Source organism: Bos indicus, chromosome 6, assembly GCF_029378745.1.
Source record: "Bos indicus isolate NIAB-ARS_2022 breed Sahiwal x Tharparkar chromosome 6, NIAB-ARS_B.indTharparkar_mat_pri_1.0, whole genome shotgun sequence".
Lineage (NCBI taxonomy): Eukaryota > Metazoa > Chordata > Mammalia > Artiodactyla > Bovidae > Bos > Bos indicus.
The window spans coordinates 113972309-113994456 of NC_091765.1; the positions used below are offsets into that span (position 1 = coordinate 113972309).

At 53.5% G+C, this 22148-nt stretch overlaps 2 protein-coding genes across 5 annotated transcripts in view; one reads left to right on the forward strand and one right to left on the reverse strand.

Annotated features, from left to right (window-relative positions):
- Positions 1–15264, forward strand: part of TBC1D14 (TBC1 domain family member 14) — a 110018-nt gene extending 94754 nt beyond the window's left edge. For 3 of the 4 annotated variants that reach the window (XM_070791865.1, XM_070791866.1, XM_019963262.2), the window contains exons 13-14: positions 9042–9300; positions 12773–15264. In XM_070791865.1, the coding sequence (XP_070647966.1) occupies positions 9042–9300; positions 12773–12838 (325 nt within the window). In that variant the 3' untranslated portion in view covers positions 12839–15264. Of the gene's footprint in view, positions 1–9041; positions 9301–10371; positions 10537–12772 lie in introns of all 4 variants that reach the window. The other variant, XR_011567284.1, reaches the window with a different exon arrangement.
- Positions 15265–18884: 3620 nt separating this feature from the next.
- Positions 18885–21865, reverse strand: CFAP184 (cilia and flagella associated protein 184). The gene has a single exon (XM_070791867.1). The coding sequence runs from the start codon at positions 21748–21750 to the stop codon at positions 20086–20088; it is 1665 nt and encodes a 554-aa protein (XP_070647968.1). The 5' UTR covers positions 21751–21865; the 3' UTR covers positions 18885–20085.
- Between the last annotated feature and the right edge of the window lie 283 nt (positions 21866–22148).

Here is a 22148-nt window from a genome sequence, read left to right on the forward strand (position 1 = left end):
CTCCAAAGAACACCGAGGACTGATCTCCTGTAGAATGGACTGGTTGGATCTCCTTGCAGTCCAAGGGGACTGTCAAGAGTCTTCTCCAACACCACAGTTCAAAAGCATGAATTCTTCAGCGCTCAGCTTTCTTCACAGTCCAACTCTCACATCCATACATGACTACTGGAAAAACCATAGCCTTGACTAGACAGACCTTTGTTGGCAAAGTAATGTCTCTGCTTTTGAATATGCTGTCTAGGTTGGTCATAACTTTCCTTCCAAGGAGTAAGCGTCTTTTAATTTCATGGCTGCAGTCACCATCTACAGTGATTTTGGAGCCCCCCAAAATAAAGTCAGCCACTGTTTCCACTGTTTCCCCACCTATTTCCCATGAAGTGATGGGACCAGATGCCATGATCTTAGTTTTCTGAATGTTGAGCTTTAAGCTAACTTTTTCACTCTCCTCTTTCACTTTCATCAAGAGGCTTTTTAGTTCCTCTTCACTTTCTGCCATAAGGGTGGTGTCATCTGCATATCTGAGATTATTGATATTTCTCCCAGCAATCTTGATTCCAGGTTGTGCTTCTTCCAGCCCAGTGTTTCTCTTGACATACTCTGCATATAAGTTAAATAAGCAGGGTGACAATATACAGCCTTGACGTACTCCTTTTCCTGTTTGGAACCAGTCTGTTCCATGTCCAGTTCTAACTGTTGCTTCCTGACCTGCATACAGGTTTCTCAAGAGGCAGGTCAGGTGGGCTGGTATTTCCATCTCTTTCAGAATTTTTCTGGAGAAGGAAATGGCAACCCACTCCAGTGTTCTTGCCTGGAGAATCCCAGGGACGGGGGAGCCTGGTGGGCTGCCGTCTATGGGGTCGCACAGAGTTGGACACGACTGAAGCGACTTAGCAGCAGCAGAATTTTCCACAGTTTATTGTGATCCACACAGTCAAAGGCTTTGGCATAGTCAATAAAGCAGAAATAGATGTTTTTCTGGAACTCTCTTGCTTTTTCGATGATCCAGCAGATGTTGGCAAGTTGATCTCTGGTTCCTCTGCCTTTTCTAAAACCAGCTTGAACATCTGAAAGTTCGCGGTTCACGTATTGCTGAAGCCTGGCTTGCAGAATTTTGAGCATTACTTTACTAGCATGTGAGATGAGTGCAATTGTGCAGTAGTTTGAGTATTCTTTGGCATTGCCTTTCTTTGGGATTGGAATGAAAACTGACCTTTTCCAGTCCTGTGGCCACTGCTGAGTTTTCCAAATTTGCTGGCATATTGAGTGCAGCACTTTCACAGCATCATCTTTCAGGATTTGAAATAGCTCAACTGGAATTCCATCACCTCCACTAGCTTTGTTTGTAGTGATGCTTTCTAAGGCCCACTTGACTTCACATTCCAGGATGTCTGGCTCTAGGTGAGTGATCACATCATCGTGATTATCTGGGTCGTGAAGATCTTTTTGTACAGTTCTTCTGTGTATTCCTGCCACCTCTTCTTAATATCTTCTGCTTCTGTTAGGTCCATACCATTTCTGTCCTTTATTGAGCCCATCTTTGCATGAAATGTCTCCTTGGTATCTCTAATTTTCTTGAAGAGATCTCTAGTCTTTCCCATTCTGTTGTTTTCCTCTATTTCTTTGCATTGATCGCTGAAGAAGGCTTTCTTATCTCTTCTTGCTGTTCTTTGGAACTCTGCATTCAGATGCTTATATCTTTCCTTTTCTCCTTTGCTTTTTACTTCTCTTGTTTTCACAGCTATTTGTAAGGCCTCCCCAGACAGCCATTTTGCTTTTTTACATTTCTTTTCCATGGGGATGGTGTTCATCCCTGTCTCTTGTACAATGTCACGAACCTCAGTCCATAGTTCATCAGGCACTCTTATCTATCAGATCTAGGCCCTTAAATCTATTTCTCACTTCCACTGTATAATCATAAGGGATTTGATTCCTCTTTTACCTCAGGCTAAAACTTACGTTTCTGCATCCTCCCTTCACTTGTGATTTCCTCACCTGGGGTTTTTCCAGTGGTCATGTATGGATGTGAGAGTTGGACCACAAAGAAGGCTGAGTGCTGAAGAATTGATGCTTTTGAACTGTGGTGCTGGAGAAGACTCTTGAGAGTCCCTTGGACTGCAAGGAGATCCAAACAGTTAATTCTAAAGGAAATCAGTCCTGAATATTTATTGGAAGGATTGATGGTGAAGCTCCAGTACTTTGGCCACCTGATGTGAAGAGCTGACTCATTGGAAAAGACCCTGATGCTGGGAAAGATTGAAGGCGGGAGGAGAAGGGGCTGACAGGATGAGATGGTTGGATAGCGTCACTGACTCAATGGACATGAGTTTGAGTGAGCTCTAGGAGATGGTGAGGGACAGAGAAGCCTGGCGTGCTGCAGTCCACGGGGTTGCAAAGCGTCGGACTCGACTGAGTGACTGACCACCACCACCACCTGTAAAGTGGAGACGATGACGGCTCTTCCTCAGGGGTGGCCGTGGCTGACTCAGGTGGAGCGTGTAGGGCAGCGCCAGGCCTGGGAGCGTGTGCTGCTTGTTGACTCTGAGGAGCAGCGCAGGACGGCGTCAGTTCTCCCACCATCGATTTCTGAGAAGCAGCTTCTGCCTCCAGGCCTGGCTTCCCCGTCTCCCTTCCCTGGCCTGCTCCCTGTTTGTAGGCCAGCAGTTAGGTGAGACGTCGCCACTGGAAACGTGAAGCCTTGGCAGGAAAAAGGAAAACCAAAAACAAAATTGTTCTATTCCCCTTACATACATCACGGGGGAAGTAGGGACACACGGTTTCCATACGTCACGGGGGACGTGGGGACACATGTTTACATACATCACGGGGGACGTGGGGACACATGTTTACATACGTCATGCGGGAAATGGGGACACACGTTTACATACATCACGGGGGACGTGGGGACACATGGTTTACATACATCACAGGGGACGTGGGGACACACGTTTCCATACATCACGGGGGATGTGGGGACACACGTTTCCATACATCACGGGGGACGTGGGGACACACGTTTCCATACATCACGGGGGACGTGGGGACACACGCTTTACATACGTCACGGGGGACGTGGGGACACACGGTTTACATACGTCACGGGGGACGTGGGGACACACGGTTTACATACGTCACGGGGGACGTGGGGACACACGGTTTACATACGTCACGGGGGACGTGGGGACACACGGTTTACATACGTCACGGGGGACGTGGGGACACACGGTTTACATACGTCACGGGGGACGTGGGGACACATGGTTTACATACGTCACGGGGGACGTGGGGACACATGGTTTCCATACGTCACGGGGGACGTGGGGACACACGTTTCCATACGTCACGGGGGACTTGGGGACACACGTTTCCATACATCACGGGGGACGTGGGGACAGACGTTTCCATACATCACGGGGGACGTGGGGACACACGTTTCCATACATCACGGGGGACGTGGGGACACACGTTTCCATACATCACGGGGGACGTGGGGACACACGGTTTACATACGTCACGGGGGACGTGGGCACACACGTTTCCATACGTCACGGGGGACGTGGGGACACACGGTTTGTCTTCGTTGTCTTTTATGTGCCTTTAGCCCCTTTGTTAGTTTAGCAATATAGAAGGACATTTCTTTTGTAATTAGTTGAGTTGGTACCTAAAGCTGTCATTTAAAAAGTAGTTTTATTTAGTTGCCAGAGCTGGGTCTTCACTGCTGCACGGGCTTGCCTCCGCTTGTGGCGGGTGGGCTGACTCCCTCGTGCCCTGTGCGGGCTCTCGTGGTGGTGGCGGTGGTGCAGACTACAGGCTCCAGGCCACAAGGGCTTCAGTAGTTGTCACTCCTCGGCTCAGTGGTTGCGGTTTCCGGGCTGTTGGCACAGGCTCAGCAGTTCTGATGAACTCTCAGAACTGTTACTCTCTTACTTAGTTCTTAGTTACTCAGTTGCTTAGTTACTTCCAGGCATGGTCTTCCCATAGCACTGATCGAACCTGTCTCTCCTGCATTGGCCACCGAGCCCCCAGAGCAGCCCTGAAGCTGTCCTTTTTTGATACCCAGTGCAGTAACGTGCAGTCGTACTGGGGAGCACAGGACGCCTGTCCTGCGGGTGAGAAGTCCTGGGGCTCCCGCTTCCTGTGCGGGAAGTGCACCACAGTCCTGGGAGGGCCGGGGAGCCTTCCCTTTCTGTCCTGCCTTCCTCATGCTCATCCTGCTTGGAGCTCATCCTGCTTGGAGAAGGATGATGCTCAGGGCTCCCTGTGGGGAGCAGGTGGGAAGCCCTGAGGCGGGGGTGGGGGGGTTGGAGGGGCCACGTGCACGCAGCAGCCCCCTCATCCACGTGCTCTGACGGCGGGTGCTGGGCTACGGGCCACGCTGGGCTCACCTCGGCCCTGCGGTAGCCGAGTGGCTGTCCACCCGCACCTGATAAGCTCTTCCGATAGTAAGCGTGAGAGCATTGTTTCCGAGTCCTGTTCACTCACTGGTTTTGACTCTGAGCCGCTGAAGATACAGGGAAGCATTTGACAGCTGCTGCTGATGAACAGTTTTCCAGTGAAAGGGGAGGTGGGAGGGGAGGCAGGAAGTCTGGGGACCCTGGAGCTGTCTGAACGCCGCGCTCTAGGGGAGGATGGGAGGGGAACACTTCCTCGGAGGCAGGAGGCTGGCAGGCAGGGACCCTGGACTCTTGGGTGGGGCACAGATGGCCCCGGGCAGGAGCCCAGGGGCAGGGAGCTGGCTGCTGGAAGGCCTCCTGGGTCTCGGGGCTCAGAGTAGGGAGGGCGGCTAGGGTTCCATCCCCGTTTGATGGCTGTCATGAGACGGACGTGTGAGGGGCCGTGTGAGCAGCTGATGGGAGAGGCCCAGCCCAGCCCAGGCGCAAGAAGCAGCCTTCCCGGGAGGGCCATCTAAGGCCGAGCAGTGGTGAGGAGACATGTTGTCAGGGGAAAACTTCTACATGCTTTTCTTTAAAAGGCACGTTTTATTTAAGATACAGTAAGATTCGAGGCCTTAACGCTTCCGTTTCAGTACCTGAAGATAGTAAATGGTACTGTGTATCAGACAGTCTATAGTTTCCACATGAACGACAAGCTTGGTGATCAGGTCTCTGTCTTGTTTTGACTTTGCAGCAGCATTTGACATTCTTTACTCTGTGATTCCAGAATATTTCCTTTATCTGGCACTATCTATACACAAACTGTCGCCAGCCCCAGAGCCCTCCTGTGAACTTCAAATTGATTCACGTATCCACCTGGATGTCCCGTGACTTGAGCTCAGGTCCGAGCCAGAGGTCCCACAGCTCCACGCATGGAGTTGCCCTCAGACCCGTCCGCCGCGTTGCCCGTGAGGTGCGTCCGCGTCCGCTCTGCTTCGGGCTGCCCCCCTCTGCTGCAGTCCGGTGCCGACCCGCCTGGTGGGTCCAGTGGCCGCGCCGGCAAGGCCTGCGTTCCCCTGCAAGAGCTCAGCACAGTGGACGGGCCCCTCCCCGGCTCAGCGCCTTCACTCGTTTTCCATCTCATGCAGAAGGAAGCCTGCAGGCCTTGCGGCAGCATGTAGGGTCCACACGCTGGGCCCCGGTCCCTGCAGGCATCCTCACGGGTTCTCCCTTTGGCCGTTACGGCTTCGAGCGCAGTGGCTCCTGGCCCGTCAGCAGACGCACTGGGTTCCTCTGCCTCCGAGCTGAGCTGAGTGCCCCACGTGCGCTCTATCTGGGGCTTCCTCCTCCAGGCTTTGCGGAGGTGTCGCTTTTCAGTCACACGCTCTCCCTGACCGTCCTGTTCACACACCCAGACTGCCGGTCCCTGCCTCCCACCCTGCTTTTTATTTGAATCCACATCGGACGTTCTTTGTGCTTCATTCAGCCTTTCTACCCACGAGGGCAGGGAAAGCTGTCTGTTCTGCTGGATTCTGCGTATTCTCACCACAAAGAACAGTGGCTGGCGTAGAGCAGGCTTTAAAAGCCGTTTATGATGTGCGGCTTAAAATCAGCAGGGCTCAGATCTCAAGAGCTGCTCATGGAGTGATGGGGGTGGTCTGCAGGATCGAGCAGGAGGGCATCACAAGCCTTCAGCAAGGCGTTGCTTTGCGGGGGTGGCGGGGAGGACTCGGCTTGGCTAGTTCATCCTGAGCTCAATGTGAGTTTTTGCACTTTGAACAGTTTCTGCACCAGAAATGCTACCTGCAGATAATCTGTATTTGCCAACTCAGCAAGGCAGGTGGTTGCTAACAGCTTGACTGGTGAATTCTTGTGAATTTAAAAAAAAATGTAAATTGAGGGACCTCCCCGGTGGTCCAGTGGTCAAGGCTTTGCGATTCCAATGCAGAGGGCTCAGGTTTGATCCCTGGTTGGGGAGCTAAGCTCCCACACGCCATGTGGCCAAAAAATAAAGTTTTGAAAAAAAAAAGTATCTATTAAAAAATGTTAGTTGAAGAGGGTTAGGTTGATCATACTTCTGAGTTCATGGTAAACTAGTCACTATTTCATTTAAGTCGTTTGTCTGTAGTTACTCTTTTTATCCCATCCTCATTCTGTTCCATAGACAATACTTCTAATGTGTTTAAAATGTATTTTTTTTGGATACATTTTTAAAACCACGTAACAGTAAGTATCAGGGGAACTACTGCTCCCTGCCGTGAGGGTGGCACTCTTGATCACTGGGACATCAGCTTCACAGTGGATCTGAAGCAGTTTACAAAGACCACGCACAAACCTGAACTGAAGAATATTGTGTTAGAGAAAGTTCTTCTGTTGTTTCTCTCTTTGCCTGTAGCCACTCAATTTTATCAGTCTTCTTTTGCCCTTAAGACTACTCTGCTTTTAAGATGTAAAGGTGTGATTTTTCGCTTGTGAATCGGCAGGTAAATGGTATTGGGGATTAGGTCACTTGCTTTTCATTTTTTAAAAATAAAATGTCCTCTACAGTTGAGAATGTTCAGATTGGGACTCAAAACAAAGATCTCTTAGCGCTCTCTCAAACTGTGTTCTAGACCAAGTGATGAGGTGGCTTTCTGTTTTTTGAGACAGTAGGATGCTCAGGCAGAGGCCTGTTGTGGCTTTAAAGGTAAGGGGGTCTTCTCTCGCCTGTGCTCGAGGGCTCATGGCCCACGCTGGGCTCCAGGCCACGGGTGCAGGGCCTAGTTCTTTAGGAGCTGCAGTGGTTTTTCTCAGACCTCTGTGTCCCTCTTCGAGCATCTGATTTGAAATCTAACCTCTCTTGAATCTCTGTTTTTAAAGCACTGACAAGGGGTGGCCCTGAATGTGTGTTGCTCAGTCGTGTCCGACGCTTTGCGACCCCGTGGACTGCAGCACCTCAGGCTGCCCTGTCCATCACCAACTCCCGGAGCTTGCTCAGACTCATGTCCTTTGAGTCGGTGATGCCATCCAATCATCTCATCTTGTCCCCTTCTCCTCCTACCTTCGGTCTTTCCCAGCATCAGGGTCTTTTCCAGTGAGTCAGTTCTTCTCATCAGGTGGCCAAAGTATTGGAGCCTCAGCAACAGTCCTTCCAATGAATATTCAGGTTTGATTTCCTTTAGGACTGACCGGTTGGATCTCCTTGGAGTCCGTGGGACTCTCGAGAGTCTTCTCCAGCACCGCAGTTCAGAAGCATCAGTTCTTTGGCGCTCAAGCCACCTTTGTGGTCCAGCTCTCACATCCATACGTGACTGCTGGAAAAACCATAGCTTTGACTAGACGGAGCTTTGTCGGCAAAGTAACGAGCATTATGGGGTCTTCGTTAGCTTGCTGGGTTGAATGCACTGCCTTCAAGCATGCCCGTTCCCCAGGTCCTAGAGGAAAGGCTGTGTTGGGGGCAGAGCACCCTTCCAGGGGTGAGGGTGGAGTTCACACCCTGAAGGTCTCGGCAGGCAGAGAGCCTTGCAACTTGTGAGCAGACTTGCCAGCGTGGTGCAGACCCCACTGCAGGAGAGTCTTGCTGTAAAGGCTGGGTGACAGGACCTCCTGACCAAGGCGGTCTGCAGCCTGAGCACAGCACCTGAGTTCAAGTGCCTTCACGGCCCTTGCGTGTCTCTTGGAGTCAGCGTGGGCACTCGGGGAATACTGCAGCCTGTGGAAAAGTGATTTCCCAGGAGCAGTGAGGACTATCTGGTGGGAGGGCAGTGAGACCCGCTCCCTGACACCTGTGACATCCCGGAGTGGCCTGGGGGCTTGTGGACACAGGTGTGTCACACAGATGCCAGATGCTGGGCCCGATGTAGGGGGGCGGATGGGAGCTCCCTGCCTGGGGGCAGCATCTGTGGGGAGGGTGGGGGCGGACAGCGCGTCCTCAGAGCACTGGGGTCGAGGGAGCCCAGGTGGGTGGCGCATCCGTCTGGGTGTGGGGTCAGGAGATGCCCCGGATTCGGCCCCGGGGCGGCGGGAGGACTGGGCTCCACACAGTCAGCCTGGACTCACCTACCTGTTGACATGCTCTGGTCACCCGAGACTGTGTGTTTGGTGGTTTGAATTGCGATTGTCAACAGTTTTTTAAGGGAATGCATAGCTGTGTCTCACTTACTGTTTTCACCTGATAGTTTTAAATATGAGATCAGTTTCCTGTGATCCACCGTCAGATTTACTTGAAAACTGTACCCTGTTCCTTTTGTGGCCCCTGCCGGGAGGAACGTGTGCAGCACTCCTCAGACACCAGGTGCGTGCGCGTCGATTCAGTTATACGTTTCCGTTTGCAGTTTTTATTTCCCACCAAGCGAAGCTCTGCCTGCCTTATTGACTTAACGTCTAGCGCCTGCCTCCGAGTGATAATGAGCACAGAGTAGGTTCGTGATAAACGCATTGCATGCAGTACGGTGTCTAATTCGGAAGCTGTGTGTTGTTTGAGATTCTTTGTGAAAGCTGATCATGCTGTTTTAGAAAATGTTTGAATTGACCTTCAGCGTGAATGCAGGCCAGAGCCCTTCCACCAGCTCCCCCCACTCCCAGGACTTGAAGTGTGAAAGGGCCTAAGCTCAGGAGCGCCAGCGAGGATCGGCCCTGAGCCAGGGTTCCGTCGTGGAACCTCTGGGACCTGACGCCCCCTCTCTCCCCCAGGATCTTCACTCTCTACAGCAAGTCCCTGCCCCTCGACCTGGCCTGCCGGGTCTGGGACGTGTTCTGCCGAGACGGGGAGGAGTTCCTGTTCCGCACGGCCCTGGGCCTCCTTAGGCTGTTCCAGGACGTCCTGACCAGGATGGACTTCATTCACGTGGCGCAGTTCCTCACGCGGCTGCCGGAGGACCTGCCCGCCGAGGAGTTCTTTGCTTCCATTGCCAGCATTCAGATGCAAAGTCGAAACAAGAAGTGGGCTCAGGTGAGTGGGCTTTTGTTCCCTGTCCCGTCTGGTTGAGGAAGCGGGTTATGTGGAGCGCCCTGTGAGGAACCAGCCCTCTAGAAGGTGCCCTGGATTTGGGGCCTGGCTCTGCCACACAGAGTCTTAGACAGTCGTTTCCTCTTTGAGCGAAGGAGCTGGAGAAGAAAAATCTCCCCACCCTTCCTACAGGGGCTTCCCAGGGGGCTCGGATGGTAAAGAACCTGCCTACAATTCAGGAGATGAAGGTTTGATCCCTGGGTGGGAGGATCCCCTAGAGAAGAGAAGGGCAACCTGCTTCAGCGTTCTTGCCTGGAGTATTCCCATGGACACAGGAGCCTGGGGGTCCAGTCCCCGGGGTCGCAGAGAGTCAGGCACGACCGGGCGACTAAACAGCAGTGGCAGCACAGGGCCCTCCGCCTGGTGACAGCGTTTTGTAAACCAAGCTTCCCCCCTGTTTTTAAATCCCAGAGACAGAGAGCCAAGGGGGCTGACCTGTCGCCATCGCACCGACAGAGGAGGAGGCCCAGAGACGGGCTGTGTGTCCTCAGTGTGGGAGGGGAGGGGCAGGGAGGGCTCCCCAGACGTGTTGCTGGGGCTCCGGCAGCTGCCCTCAGGGCCGTCCGGCGACCGCATGGGAGCGCGTCCTCCCGGGCTCCCCGCTTCCCCTCTGGACTTCGCTCCTAGGCCTGGTTCCTAGTCTTTATCCTATGAAAGGGAACTAGAACACCCGGCCGCAGGAGCTGTGTGTGCTCAGTCCGCCTGAGCAGCAAGTCTGGGGGAGGCTTGTCCTTGCCATACAGTGCTTGTTCCTGATTTACAGGTTTTTTCATTAGTGGAAGATTTAAAGTACATTCAAAATAGAAGAAGAGAGAATAGCCAATCCCCGTGAGCCCGTCAAGTATCCCATCAGCTTTCAGATTTCTGTTTTCAGACATCAGCAGTAGCTTTGTCGTTTGCTTGAATCAAGATCTGGATAAGGCCTACACGTTGTAATTGGATGACAGTCTTCTGCGTCTTCTTACAGTGCACAGGGTGACCCTCCCTTTCCACTTCTCCCTCCCCTTTACTTAGTGAAGAAACGAGGCCACGTCCAGTAGCAGTTGTCACAGTGCGGATTTTGCTCCTTCTGTCCCTGTGGTGTTCATCGTGGCCCTTCTGCTCTCTTTCCTGTAAATTGACAGACCTGGAGGCTCGAGGAGGTTCCCAGTTTTTATGTTTGGCCAGATTACTTCACAGGTGATTTGACTGTCTCTCTCTGATCTTAGTTAGCGGCCTGTTTATTTTTGTTTCACAGCTTTAATAATTTACAGTACCATAAACTTCACCCCTTTTAGAGTACACAGTTTATTACCCAGAGAGGGTCCCCTCTGCCCTGGGCCCTGCGGTCTGCCCCCGAGCTGGTCCTCTCTCGCCAGCTGTGATGCTCTCTGGCTGGTGGCCTGCCTTCCTGCCGGGTCTTTAGGGAAAGAGCACAGCTGCTGTGGGCCCTTGGGTAACACTGTGAAACGCTCCCCTGGTTTTACCAGCCAGAGGGCGGGGGCACTGCTCTCTGCTTAGCTAAGCGCTATGAGTTACAGTTCTGAACTAAATGCATTCAGTTTATGAAAAGGGGTGAAGTGCTGACCCATGCGACAGAACGGGTGCACCTTCAGAGCATGGCGCTAAGTGAGAAAGCCAGACTGCAGAGCACGCACTGCGAGGCCCCGTTCCCGTGCAGTTTCAGAAGGGAGCTGTAGAGATGGGACGTGGCGCGTGGGGGGCAGGGGCTACCTGTGCCCCTGTGAAAATGCCCTGAAATTGGCTGTGCCGAGGGCCGCATGTTATCTGTGAGTATATTAAAAGCCACCAAATTGAACACACAAAGTGGGTGAATTTTACTTATGGTGTGTGAGTTATGTCTCAGTAAGCTGTTAAAAAAACACAAACCTCAGCTCCTGTGTGAGCAGGACCGGCTATATAATTATCAGGGATCTGGTGAGAGGGAAAAAGAGCCTTTCTCTGATTAAGAAATAAATAGGCAACACGCGATGAAGGTATGGGGCCTCGTGTTCAGAATCAGTGTCAAGGGTTTGAGGATGGAGACTGCAGAGCGCTGGGCTGGGCAGGGCCTCTGAGTGGGGTCCCCGCTGGACTGTGCAGGTGCATGCCCACCTGTGTGTGAGCGTGCTCTGGAGTCTCCCGGGACTCGGCCCCTTCCACTCACGCTCTGAAGTAGGTGCAGAGAGCCAGGGCCCTTCCTGATGACCGTGCCCGTCACTCAGAGCCCTCGCTGCTTTGGCTGTCCGTCTCGCACAGCTGTGGTCTGCTGACCTCCCTGTGTGTTTCACTAGTCCGCCCCCGCCCCTGTCCACACACCGGCAGAAACATGCACAGACGGACGGGCCGAGTCCAGATCTGCCATTCTGCTGCTTGCGTTTCAGGTGAACATTACCGGTTAGGACCGGGTCACAGGTTATCCGAGAGTAGGCGCCCCTGATAGTGGGTGTGATGGAAGTTGGCCTGGCAGTGGGTTCCAGGTGCCACGGGAATTGTGGTTTGTGCCCGTTTCTCTAAATACGGTGCTTAAGGGTAAGATCCTGCTGTGCTTTAGCAAACAGTTAAGTGGTTGTGTTTGGCTGGCCTTCTCACTCAGGAAGAGAAGGGGGCTTCTATCTGCCGTTAGCCCTTCTGTGCCGTGTATTTGAAACCCTCATACCCCCTGTAATTTGTACTTCGCCTAAAGAGGTCCAGTGCTGGGCCCAAGGAGGTTCAGGAACTGGTGCTCTGGAGATCCCCTTGGTTCCGAAAGAAGACCCATGTAAGTGTGGATCCGTGTGAGTGGTGTGGCCTTTAGCGGGTCGCTCGTGTGAGTGTCTACCGCTCCCTGCCTTCCACGCTGTGCGGGTTACACGGCTGCTCTGTGGGAGGTGCCTGGCGGTGCTCTGCGTGGCTGCAGCACTTGGGCCCGTCCTGTCCCTGCTGTTGTTAAGCGATCACAGTGGGATGTCATGCTTTTAAAAATGAAGGTGTTAACTTAGAGCTCCGAGCAGCGAGGAGGAGGGAGCTAATCACCCTGGGGATGTGTGGAGAGGCCTGGCCGGGAGCTGGTGTCTTGCGGGCCTTCGAAGGATTGGTCATTCCCTGGTGAGGAGAAAGGGACGGGGCAGAGGGACCAGCAGCGTGGGAAGGCGCAAGGGCGTGTGAGCCTTCTGGAGGCAGGGCCTGGCTCCGCTGGTGGGGAGCGCGGGGGGCTGGAGCCAGACTGGAGAGGGCAGAGCCCAGGAGCCCGGCCTTGACTTCAGCGGCTGGTGCTCGGAGGGAAGTCCCTGGGCTAACGTTCTAGCCCAGAGAGGGTGTGACCTGGATTCCGCGGTAGAAAGATGAATCTGCAGGAATGTGGAAGGTGGACCAGAGGAGTGGCCACCAGGGAGGACGTGAGGACCTGTGTCCGTGTGTCGCCAGTCGCCCACCTGTGTCTCCCTGTGATTCCCAGGTGCTGACCGCCTTGCAGAAGGACAGCAGGGAAATGGAGAAAGGAAGCCCATCTCTGCGGCATTGACGAGGCAGGTGGACTCGTGATCAGCTGGGAAGCAGGCTCCACGTGGCACCTGTGTGGCTTCAGGCGGATGCCCTGGCAGCTCCGGAGGAGAGGGGCTGTTTCCACGTTTGATCCCTAATGCTGGAGTTGGCCTTAAACACAATACAACAAACAAACAAACACTTTTAAAGAATTAAACCAAGGCTAAGCCTTAAGAAGCTCAGTGGAATGACGACCATGGCCAACCACTGCGTATTCTGCATGGTTTAAAAATAGGGCAGTGGCTAATTCCCTCCCCTCATTTCAGCAAAAGTTGATTAAATTGTAATGCTTTTATGTCAACTACCGGAAAGTACATTACAATTTTTCATTAGCCAAGTTGCATGAGAAATGTTACTTGGGAGACCTCAGAGGTGGCATTGGCCCATATCTACATATTTTAGTCCAAAAGGGACTGCTGATTTTAGTTGCCGAGGTAATCCTTCCAGAGCCGCAGGTCGTGTTTTTAAAGCCCGCCTACCAAAGACAGCAGGACAGGAAGACGGGCTCTCAGAGGACAGCCACTGGTGCGCGTGGTCTCCCCGGAGCACACACGATCTGACCTTCAGGCTGACCTTTTACCACGTTGCCTTGACAAAATTCCAGCACCGGGGCTGACAGTGCACGCTCAGGTTCCGGGGGGTGCCCCGCTGTCCCAGAGCCCGCAGCCCCGTTTGTCCAGCAGTGGTGGCTCACCCAGACCCTGCGGCAGCAGAGACGGGCGTTAGAGCAGAGCCAGCCTCTCTGAGCCGGGCGAGGGGAGGCAAGACGCCCCGCCCCTGGCCGCCCGCTGGTTCCCCGGAGACTGGGCCAGCCCGCGTGGGGTGGGGCGCTCCTCCTGTCCCTGCAGGGCAGGTGTGGTCCCTGGGGCGGTGACCCTGACACGGTGGACTCAGTGGATGGCTGTGGGGACCCGGGCGAGCAGGACGCGTCCAGTTAGCTTGTCAGGAATTCTCAGCATCCCCCCCCACTTCATTAGCCACCTTTTTGTCCCAGCTTTTCTTGATGCATTTGGCGAACTTTGCATTAAGAGCTTTGGTTATCTGAATTCAGAGACGTGAAGACCGTCGTCACAGAGAAGTCCAAAGGACAGGCCCGTCCGCATGGACACGGCTCCCACGCGCACACGCGCCGGTCTCTGGGGGAGAGAGGGCCCGTGGGCACCTGCCGCCCAGCCGCCCTTCGCAGCCATACGCCCGCCCCCGGGGTGGAGCCTGACCACGGCGTTACTTTTATAGGTTTTTCTCCACCTGCCTTGCCCGCCAATGACACTTCAGGTACAAAGCAGGCTGCCCAGCCGCTGGCCGTCCTCATGCCCTCCACCCCGGCTCTGTCCCACGTGTCCTTTCCCCTTCGTGTTCCTGGCTGAACTCCCCGGGGAGCTTGCAGAGCATCCCCCACCACTTCCTGCCTCAGCCTTGAAGCACTGACCCGCCTGACCCCTTGGAGGAGGCCTTCTGTCTCCGCCGAGCGCTGAGGCAGCCGGTCCCGGACTCCTCAAGAGGCTGAGCGTAACCGGGCCAAAAACGGGCCGCCGGCCCCGTCACGCCCTTCCTCGTGGACGTACCTGGTCTCGTCCCATGACGTGGGCTTTCTGTTTGTGAAAGATGTGTATATTTTCTTACTGTACATAAAGATATTCCCAAAGTGGTGACAGAAGGCGCCGCAGCCAGGCCGCGGGCAGTTGCTGAGAATGCGTTTGTGCACCTCCACATGCCATCAGCCCCGCCCCGCCCTTGACGTGGCTGTTGGATGGTTCGACGTAAGTCTCTTTGGGTAGCACCGTATATGCATTGCGTTTTTAAGCAGGATTCCAGGCCATTCTGCAGCCCTTCCGGATCTGTAGTTTAGAGGACGTTTTCATGACCTGTTCAGGGACCACATGAGCTCTCTGCTGGCTTGCTGTGTCCACCTCGGAGTCTGGGAAGTTCAAGGTCCCAGTCCAGGGTCGCTCAGCCATTTGCCACAGAGGGCAGAGGGCTGCCGGACCGCACAGGGCTGCGCTTCTCTGCTTACTTGTTCTGGTTTCGGAAAACTGGAAACAGAATTGGAAGCGCAGCCCCCTTGGGAAGTCGGCCATCTCCACTTCCGGTGCCACTGATTTTCAGAAGGTGAGATGTCAGGCTTGGGGCCTCTGTGGCTGGCACCTCAGAGCCGGTTGCTGTGTCCCCACCAGTTACTGAAATCTCATCTAGAACAATGTCCACTTTAAAGGGTACTTTTTAACTGCTCCGGTTTTGACTATTTTAAATAATTTGCTGATAACACTTGCTACATATCATGTTTTAATTGCTTGTACAGTTAACCTTTAATTTTATTTAGTAAAGTGTATCAAACTAGGGCTTTTTGAATTGTAAATACGTGGTTTTATTAAATAAAAAGTCATGTAAAATTGTTGCTTACATTCACTGCCGTTTGGTTTCAAGTTAGAGTTCTCACCCCGAAGTATGGTAAAATTTGACTTTGAGCATCGTGCTATTTGAATATTTTCAAATGCACTTACTAGTCTCAGTTAAATAAAAGAGGTGGTTCAGTTACGGTGATTTGGTCAGGGGATCGGAAAGTTAGCGCTGTCCCCCTTCCAGGCCGAGGGGAGCCCCAGGCTTGCTGCCCCTTGAGCCTGACCGCCTGCAGCTTTAGCCCCTGGTCACCCGGCCCACACACCTGCCCCGCTCACCTGCTCACAACCCCACCCCCGCACCTGCCCCCCATCCCAGAAGGGCGTCAGGGTCTCCGGGCCGGGCGTCAGGACCCCCAACCTGCCGGGTGCCCTGTGGTGTCCGCGGGTACCTGTGGTCTCTCCCCGTCCTGGGGGTGGAGACCAGTGGCGCTGCCCCGCCACGGTGGCGGTGCGCGTGAAGCGGTCCTCCAGGTCCCAGAGCCGGGCAGGGCAGTGGACTCTCACGTTGCTGGTGTGCGTGCTGGTCCTTTCGGGATCAGGTTCCCGGCTTCTGGGCCCTTTGGTCCCACGTCGCTGAGCCTTGCACGGCTCAGAAACAGCACCTTTCCTGTGCATGGGCGCCCTGCCCCAGGGCTCCGGGCCACTGCCCTGTGGTCTCCACCCCCTGCAGGCTGAGACTGGTGGAGCGTTATCGAGGGTTGACAGCTGGGGGTTCGCTCACTGCTCCACCCACACCATGCCTGGGGCTCAGTCTCCAGGATGACCTCATTTATCTCCGCAGCAGGTCACGCCCTGTCCTCAGAGGTGTGGCTCAGAAGCCATCTGCTTGGGCCCCTCCACCCAATGGAGGGGCTCAGACTCTGGCCTGCGGCTCCCCAGCCCTTGCTCAGAAACACGGCTGGCTCCCCAGAGAACGTGTTGCTCTGGGGCTTCTGACCTCAGCTCTGAGGAGGCAGAGCCATGCCTGACGGCTGGCCCTGAGGGGTGACCCCCAGCCAATGCCCAAGCTGTGGCAAGGGTGGAAGTTGGGGAGTGTTTTCCTAAGAGAAACTAGGGGGCTGACGGTTCAAAGACACCACCCCCCGAAGTGTGCAGCCTGCCAAGAAGGCAAGAGAGGGAAGGAGGTGCTGTGCCAGAAGGGCAGAGAGGCGGGTGCCCCCCAGCTGGGCCTTGCGGTGAGCTGCGGGTCACCAGGAGGACCAGAGGACGGGTGTGGCCAGCAGAGGGAGGCCTTAGAGCCAGGTTCTCAGACGGGACGCGGTGGGAGTCGTTCCTGGGGTCCCCTTCATCCGTAGCGTCTGCATCTTCATCACCCTGACTAAGACCATCTCAAAGTTTAAAACAAACTACGTATTGGGGGTGGATGAACTCTCTTTTTATAGAAGACACGCTTCCCAGGTGGCTCAGTGGGTAAAGAATCTGCTGGAAATGCAGGAGGCACAGATTTGATCCCTGGGTCAGGAAGATCTTCTGGAGAAGGAAGTGGCAACCCACTCCAGTCTTCTTGCCTGGAGAATCCCGTGGACAGAGGAGCCTGGCGGGCTACAGTCCAGGGGGTCACAAAGAGTCAGAGACGACTGAGCGACTGAGCAAGCATACACACCTGACTAGTAGTGAAAATCTAAATAATGACTGCAGATGAACTCATACGAAAAGAAAAGTATGGATTTCCACTGAGGAACTGAAAAATCTTACATGTGCTGTCACTGAAAAATGGTTTTCATTTAGTGGTGAAGAAGTGTTTCCTTTTCAGAGGCCTTGGGCTTTATCCAGGTAGTGCCTGCGTCCCTCCTGCCACCGATGCCAACAACAAACAAAAAGCCCTCTGTAACAGTGGCCACGTCCAGCTCAGACCTTAAAAAAAAAAGGCTAGTTCACCCTAAATCTCCCTTGCCTGGTAGGCTGCTGTCTGGCATGTACGCAGCTACATCCCTGAGGTGAGCCTGTCACTGATTATCGTTCTCAAGTTTTTTTATGCCAATGGTGGTAGTTATTGTATTTACACAATTCAATTAAATGCTATGTTAAACCAGTGTTGTGAAAAGAAACTGTTGCTTCTAAGAACACTAAAAGCTTTGACAAGTCTCAAAGGCAAATCTCTTTCAAATGCTGTTGAATGGGATGTGAGAGAGACAGCTGGAGAATACTTAGTATCTGTGTATGGTGGCTGTGTGCCAGGCACTACATTAAGCCTTTACTTAAAGTATGTTTGATCCTCACGACAACTCTGAAGTCAGTACTGAGGAAACCGAGGCACACAGAGGCCAAGCCACCTGCCTGATGAAGTGGTGTGGCCAGGATTTGAAAGAGGATAATGCAGTCTGCACGGAGGTTATTTTGCAAGAAATTTAAGATGCCATAGACAATTCGAGAATCAACGATTGTACCCTTAAGGAAAGGCCTTGGCCATCTACCTGAAGATTAGCGAGTGGTTGTCGTTTTATTTTCTAAATTAGGATAAAATGTTGAAAGCAGAAAATCAAGAGGCCAGCTTCACGGACATCTCATTTAGATTTTCTTGTGCCTCCACTTTTCAGGCCCTGTACTTTTTGACAAAGAGATGAAAAAAAAATCTGTATAGCCTTTTAGTGTTTGTAAGAATCGTCTTAGTTTTAGGGGTTTCTAGTCTGGACTGGGGCACTGCTCTGTAACTGTCCCCTCAAGGAAGGGGTGGAGCTGTGTGTCTCTGGGGTCCTCCTTCCAAAGCTACAAGCCTGCCTTCTGTCCTTGTCCTCATTGGCTCTGCTTCATTGAGACATCCTCATTACTACTGTAATCATTTTTGAATCCGGCACGGGACTTGTGCCTGACACCTAATAGGAATTCAAGTAACGAATACATTCAGCAAATGAGACTGACATGAATGTTATTAACCCAACAAATTTATTGAACCCCGACCCACTGTCTGCCTTCCAGGGTCTTTGTCTCCTGGAGGTACAGTCACAGAGGGGTGGGTGGGTCACAGGCCGGGGTGGGGCTCTGCCTGCAGACAGCTGTCAGGTGCTGAGGGAGGGGGACAATGATTTTTGGGTCCCTGGCATTCTTCCTCGGACGTGGTCTGTCTGAAACAGCTTGTGAGTTATTAGAGCTTTGTTATGAAATAGTCAACAGAAGATTATTACGTTCTAGTCAACTGGAACATCTTCAGCACAGGTAACATAATTTGAGAGGACATCGGTAACTTTGCAGCTTAAACACGACTGAATACACACACACACTCAGAGACGTACTGGTCACCAGGTTGAAGGCTGATGAGGAAATCTACCTGGGTAATTGCCAGTGGTTCAAAGTCAGCTGAAAATACCTGTTCTCTCTCTAGTGAATCAAAAGCCGGAGACTCATAATAAAAGCTGTAGGCACCGAGCCTGTTGCCAGTTTGAACCTCCCCAGCCAAAAAAAGAGTGAGCCACTGCTGTTCCCAGTTTGAGGCACAGGAAAAACCAAGTTCTATCTGCCAGGGAATCACTATTTGACTTTGGTCTTGATGAATAGGATAGAGAGAAGACAAAAATTGTAGAGGAAAAAGAGAAGGGAAACAGGAAGGCAAAGCTTTTTACTCTCCTCACTCTTACGTTTGTGTGCTTTGATTATGATATTATAAAAGAGTATTCATGCTGTGCAAGTTAGGGAATTTTAATCAGTCTTTATTGGCTTTAAAGGGAAAGCACTTTAGAAAACAAAATGTCATCAAAAGACAAAAGTTACTGTGATAGTCTCACGAGCGAGTCATCTGCCTGCAGTGGGGTTTCCTAAAGGTATTTAGCACCAAAGAAGAGATCATCCTTCTTATGATCCTTCTTAAATTTAGGGATGGAAGAATATTTTTAACCCCAAATCTGCACATCTCAAAATTCAAGCTAAAACTAAGAAGAAATAAAGCCCCTGATTCCCAAAGCATCAAAGAAACCTTAAAACAGCCATCGCTGACTTCAGGTAAAGGGGATAGACCTGTCTAGTGTTTCTCACATTAACTCAAGGAATGAAAGAAATCTTAATGTTTGACACAGTAAATCATGTGCTTAGTGACGGTCTAAGATCTGCACATATCTTGCTGAAAATGAAAGGCTTATGGACACTCAGCAGTCACATCACTCTGTGTATTTTGCACCTGCAAAACACAATACAACCACCATTTTGTCTTCACTGGAAAACAAAATTTCATTTTTGGCACGGATCAGTGCATTTCTTTAGTGGGTCCAAGAAAACGTTTCATTAGCATTGAAGACTGTCCTTGAGCCAGAAACAGACATTCACAGTTAGACAGACTGAGCCTCCTTTCATTGGACAAGGCTCTTCTTCTCCCTGTTTCTCGTCCCTCCTCTTCCTGGGTTTTGATTACCCCAGAAGCTAGCGCTGTTTACATGCAAAACAGTTTTAAGGGAATTGGTGAGGTTTGACCTGAAATGAGCGATTCAGGACCACACAGTTCAGTACATTCAAAGAGGATTTACTAATGCGTTTAGTGCACAGGAATTTTCTGGGCACTCTGCCCGTTTGTTGAACCCTCTTGAACATGGAGGAGGATCAGTTCTCAGTGTCAGGACACTGAAATTATAAAATTGCTCAGATAGAAAAAGGTCTGTGACAGCTTTTTATGAGAAGTCGGTACATTAAGCCATCCCTGTTTGTTTCCCTGTACCTGTTTTACTATTTTTTCTATATTTAACTCAATTCTGTGCTCAGCATTAATTTGGAAGCTGAAAAATTAAGAATACAAAGCACAATTTCATCCCAATCATCAGGGGCCTTTTAAAGAGTGGCAACAAAGGCAGAACAGGAGTTGGTGAAGGATGGAGTTTGCTGAGATGGAAGTCGCCTATCAATTGAGTCAGGAGGGCAGAAAGGCCTTGGCCTCCCTGATCTTCTGCTTCACGCCTTTGCAGGACAGAACGAGGCCGGCGTGGTGGTGCTTCAGGCTCGCCAGGCGCTGGTTGAGCACCTCCGTCCTGTCCACTTTCTCTTCCATGTCCCGGAGGAGGGATTCCTTGCCCAGAAGCCCACACTTCTGATTCAGCCTGATGTTGTCAAGCCGCAGGCCATCTCGGGCTTGCTTAGTCTTGGTCAAGATGTCCCTCTTCTGGGCCACCTGAGCCTCAATGTCCATGAGCTCTGCCTTTTTACACATGTTTTCTATGTCCACAAAGTGTAACTTTTCCTTCACGTGAGTTATTATCTGCACGTTGTTGGTCACCTTGCTGCGCAGTTTCAGGAGCTCCTCATTTCGCTCCTCGACCTTTTCATTGAAGGTCTGGTTCTCTATCTTGAGCTGTTCAAAGTCTATCAGGAGCAGGCCCTCGGTCAGGTCCTCCTGGGTCCTCATCCTGGTTTCAAAATGCACCAGGCTCTGCTTCAGCTGCACGTTCTCTAGCCTCACGGCGCTCATCTCCTTCTCCTTCTTATCCTCCAGTGCCTGGATCTGCTCCACCTCTCGCAGAGCGACCTGGCGGCCGCCCCTCATCCAGCAGCTGCCCATGGCCTGCATCACCACCTGCTTCTTGAGCGCCTGGAAGCGCCGCCACTCCTTGTCCACCCGGGAGACCTTCTCTTGGCACTGCAGCTTCAGCTGGTCCAGCTCGTGGTGATACCAGCGCAGGTCGTCGGCCTCCTGCTTCCGCAGGTCCTCCAGGACGGCCAGATGGCGGAGGTAGGCCTGCTCTTTCTCGGGGGCCTCGGGCTCCGCGCCCCTGTCGCCTCCGGGCGCCTCGGCGGCGGCCTCCACACCCTTTTTCTTGCGCAGCGCCTCGAAGATCTTGTGCTGCAAGTAGATGTTGTAGCGTTGGTAGCGACCGCGCTCCACCACCAGGGCGCGGTACTGCTCCAGAAGCTCGGCGCGCAGCTGCTGCTCCTGCTGCTTCTGCACCTCCTCGCTCCAGTCGTAAGGCTCGAGCACAAGCCCCTCGTCCAGGTTTCTCAGCTCGTCCTCGTCTTTCCGTGGGACCCGGGCCTCCAGCCCCTCCTCGCTCGCCTCGCTTGCCTCGCTCTCTTCCTCCTCCTCTACCTGGCCTTCCCGCTCAGCGCCCCGGGCTGCCGCGGCCTCTTCCTTGCCGGCCGTGACCTGCTGCAGGGAGACCTGCGACGGGACTTCTTTCCTCCCGGGCGCCGCCGCCGCCGCCTCCTCTTCTTCGCCCTCCTCCTCTTCCTCCTCCTCGGGTTCCTCGGGCTCTGGCTCGGCTGGCTCCTCAGGCCCGGCCTCCCGCGGCTCCCCTGGCTCGGCTTCCTCCTGGGCCTCGGCCGGGCTCTCAAGCTCTCCGGGCCCCTCCTCGCCAGCAGCTTCGGTAACCGCCAGCCCTTCCTGGGATTTGGCCGGCTTCGGCGCGGCGGCGCCTTCCTCCGAAGCCTCTACGGTCTTCGGCTCCGGCTCCGGCTCCGGCTCCGGCTCCACGGGTTCCACCGGGGACCGGGGGACGGAGCTGGCCTTGACCCCGGACAGCCGCGAGGCCAGGCTCTCCACCTCTCCATCTTCCGTCTCCGGGTCCCCAGTGTGGTCATCCATCTCCCGTCCTCCCGGTCAGCGCCGCAGACCCTCCAGCGGGGAGCTGCTGGCTGTCTGGTTTCCAGGGGCAACCAGGGGCGCGCGCGGAGGGGCCCGGCGATTGGCTGGATCTCTGTCCCACGCCCCGCCCCTTCTCCTCCCCGCCTTCCTGGCCGGAGCAGACCAATGGGAGGCCGCTCCCGAACGACGGGGGGGGCACCTTTGATTGGCGAAGAGCGTAGGCTCGTACCCAGAAGGGGCGGGGCGCGTCCCTCCTCGCTTCCTTTTCCGCCCACTTTCCAGGGCCTGGGGCTCCGCCCCCTTCTCCTCCCGGCCTCCCGGCCAATGCAGTCCAATGGGAGGCCGTCCCCGGACGACGGGGGGCTGCTTTGATTGGCGGAGGGCGTAGGCTCGCACCG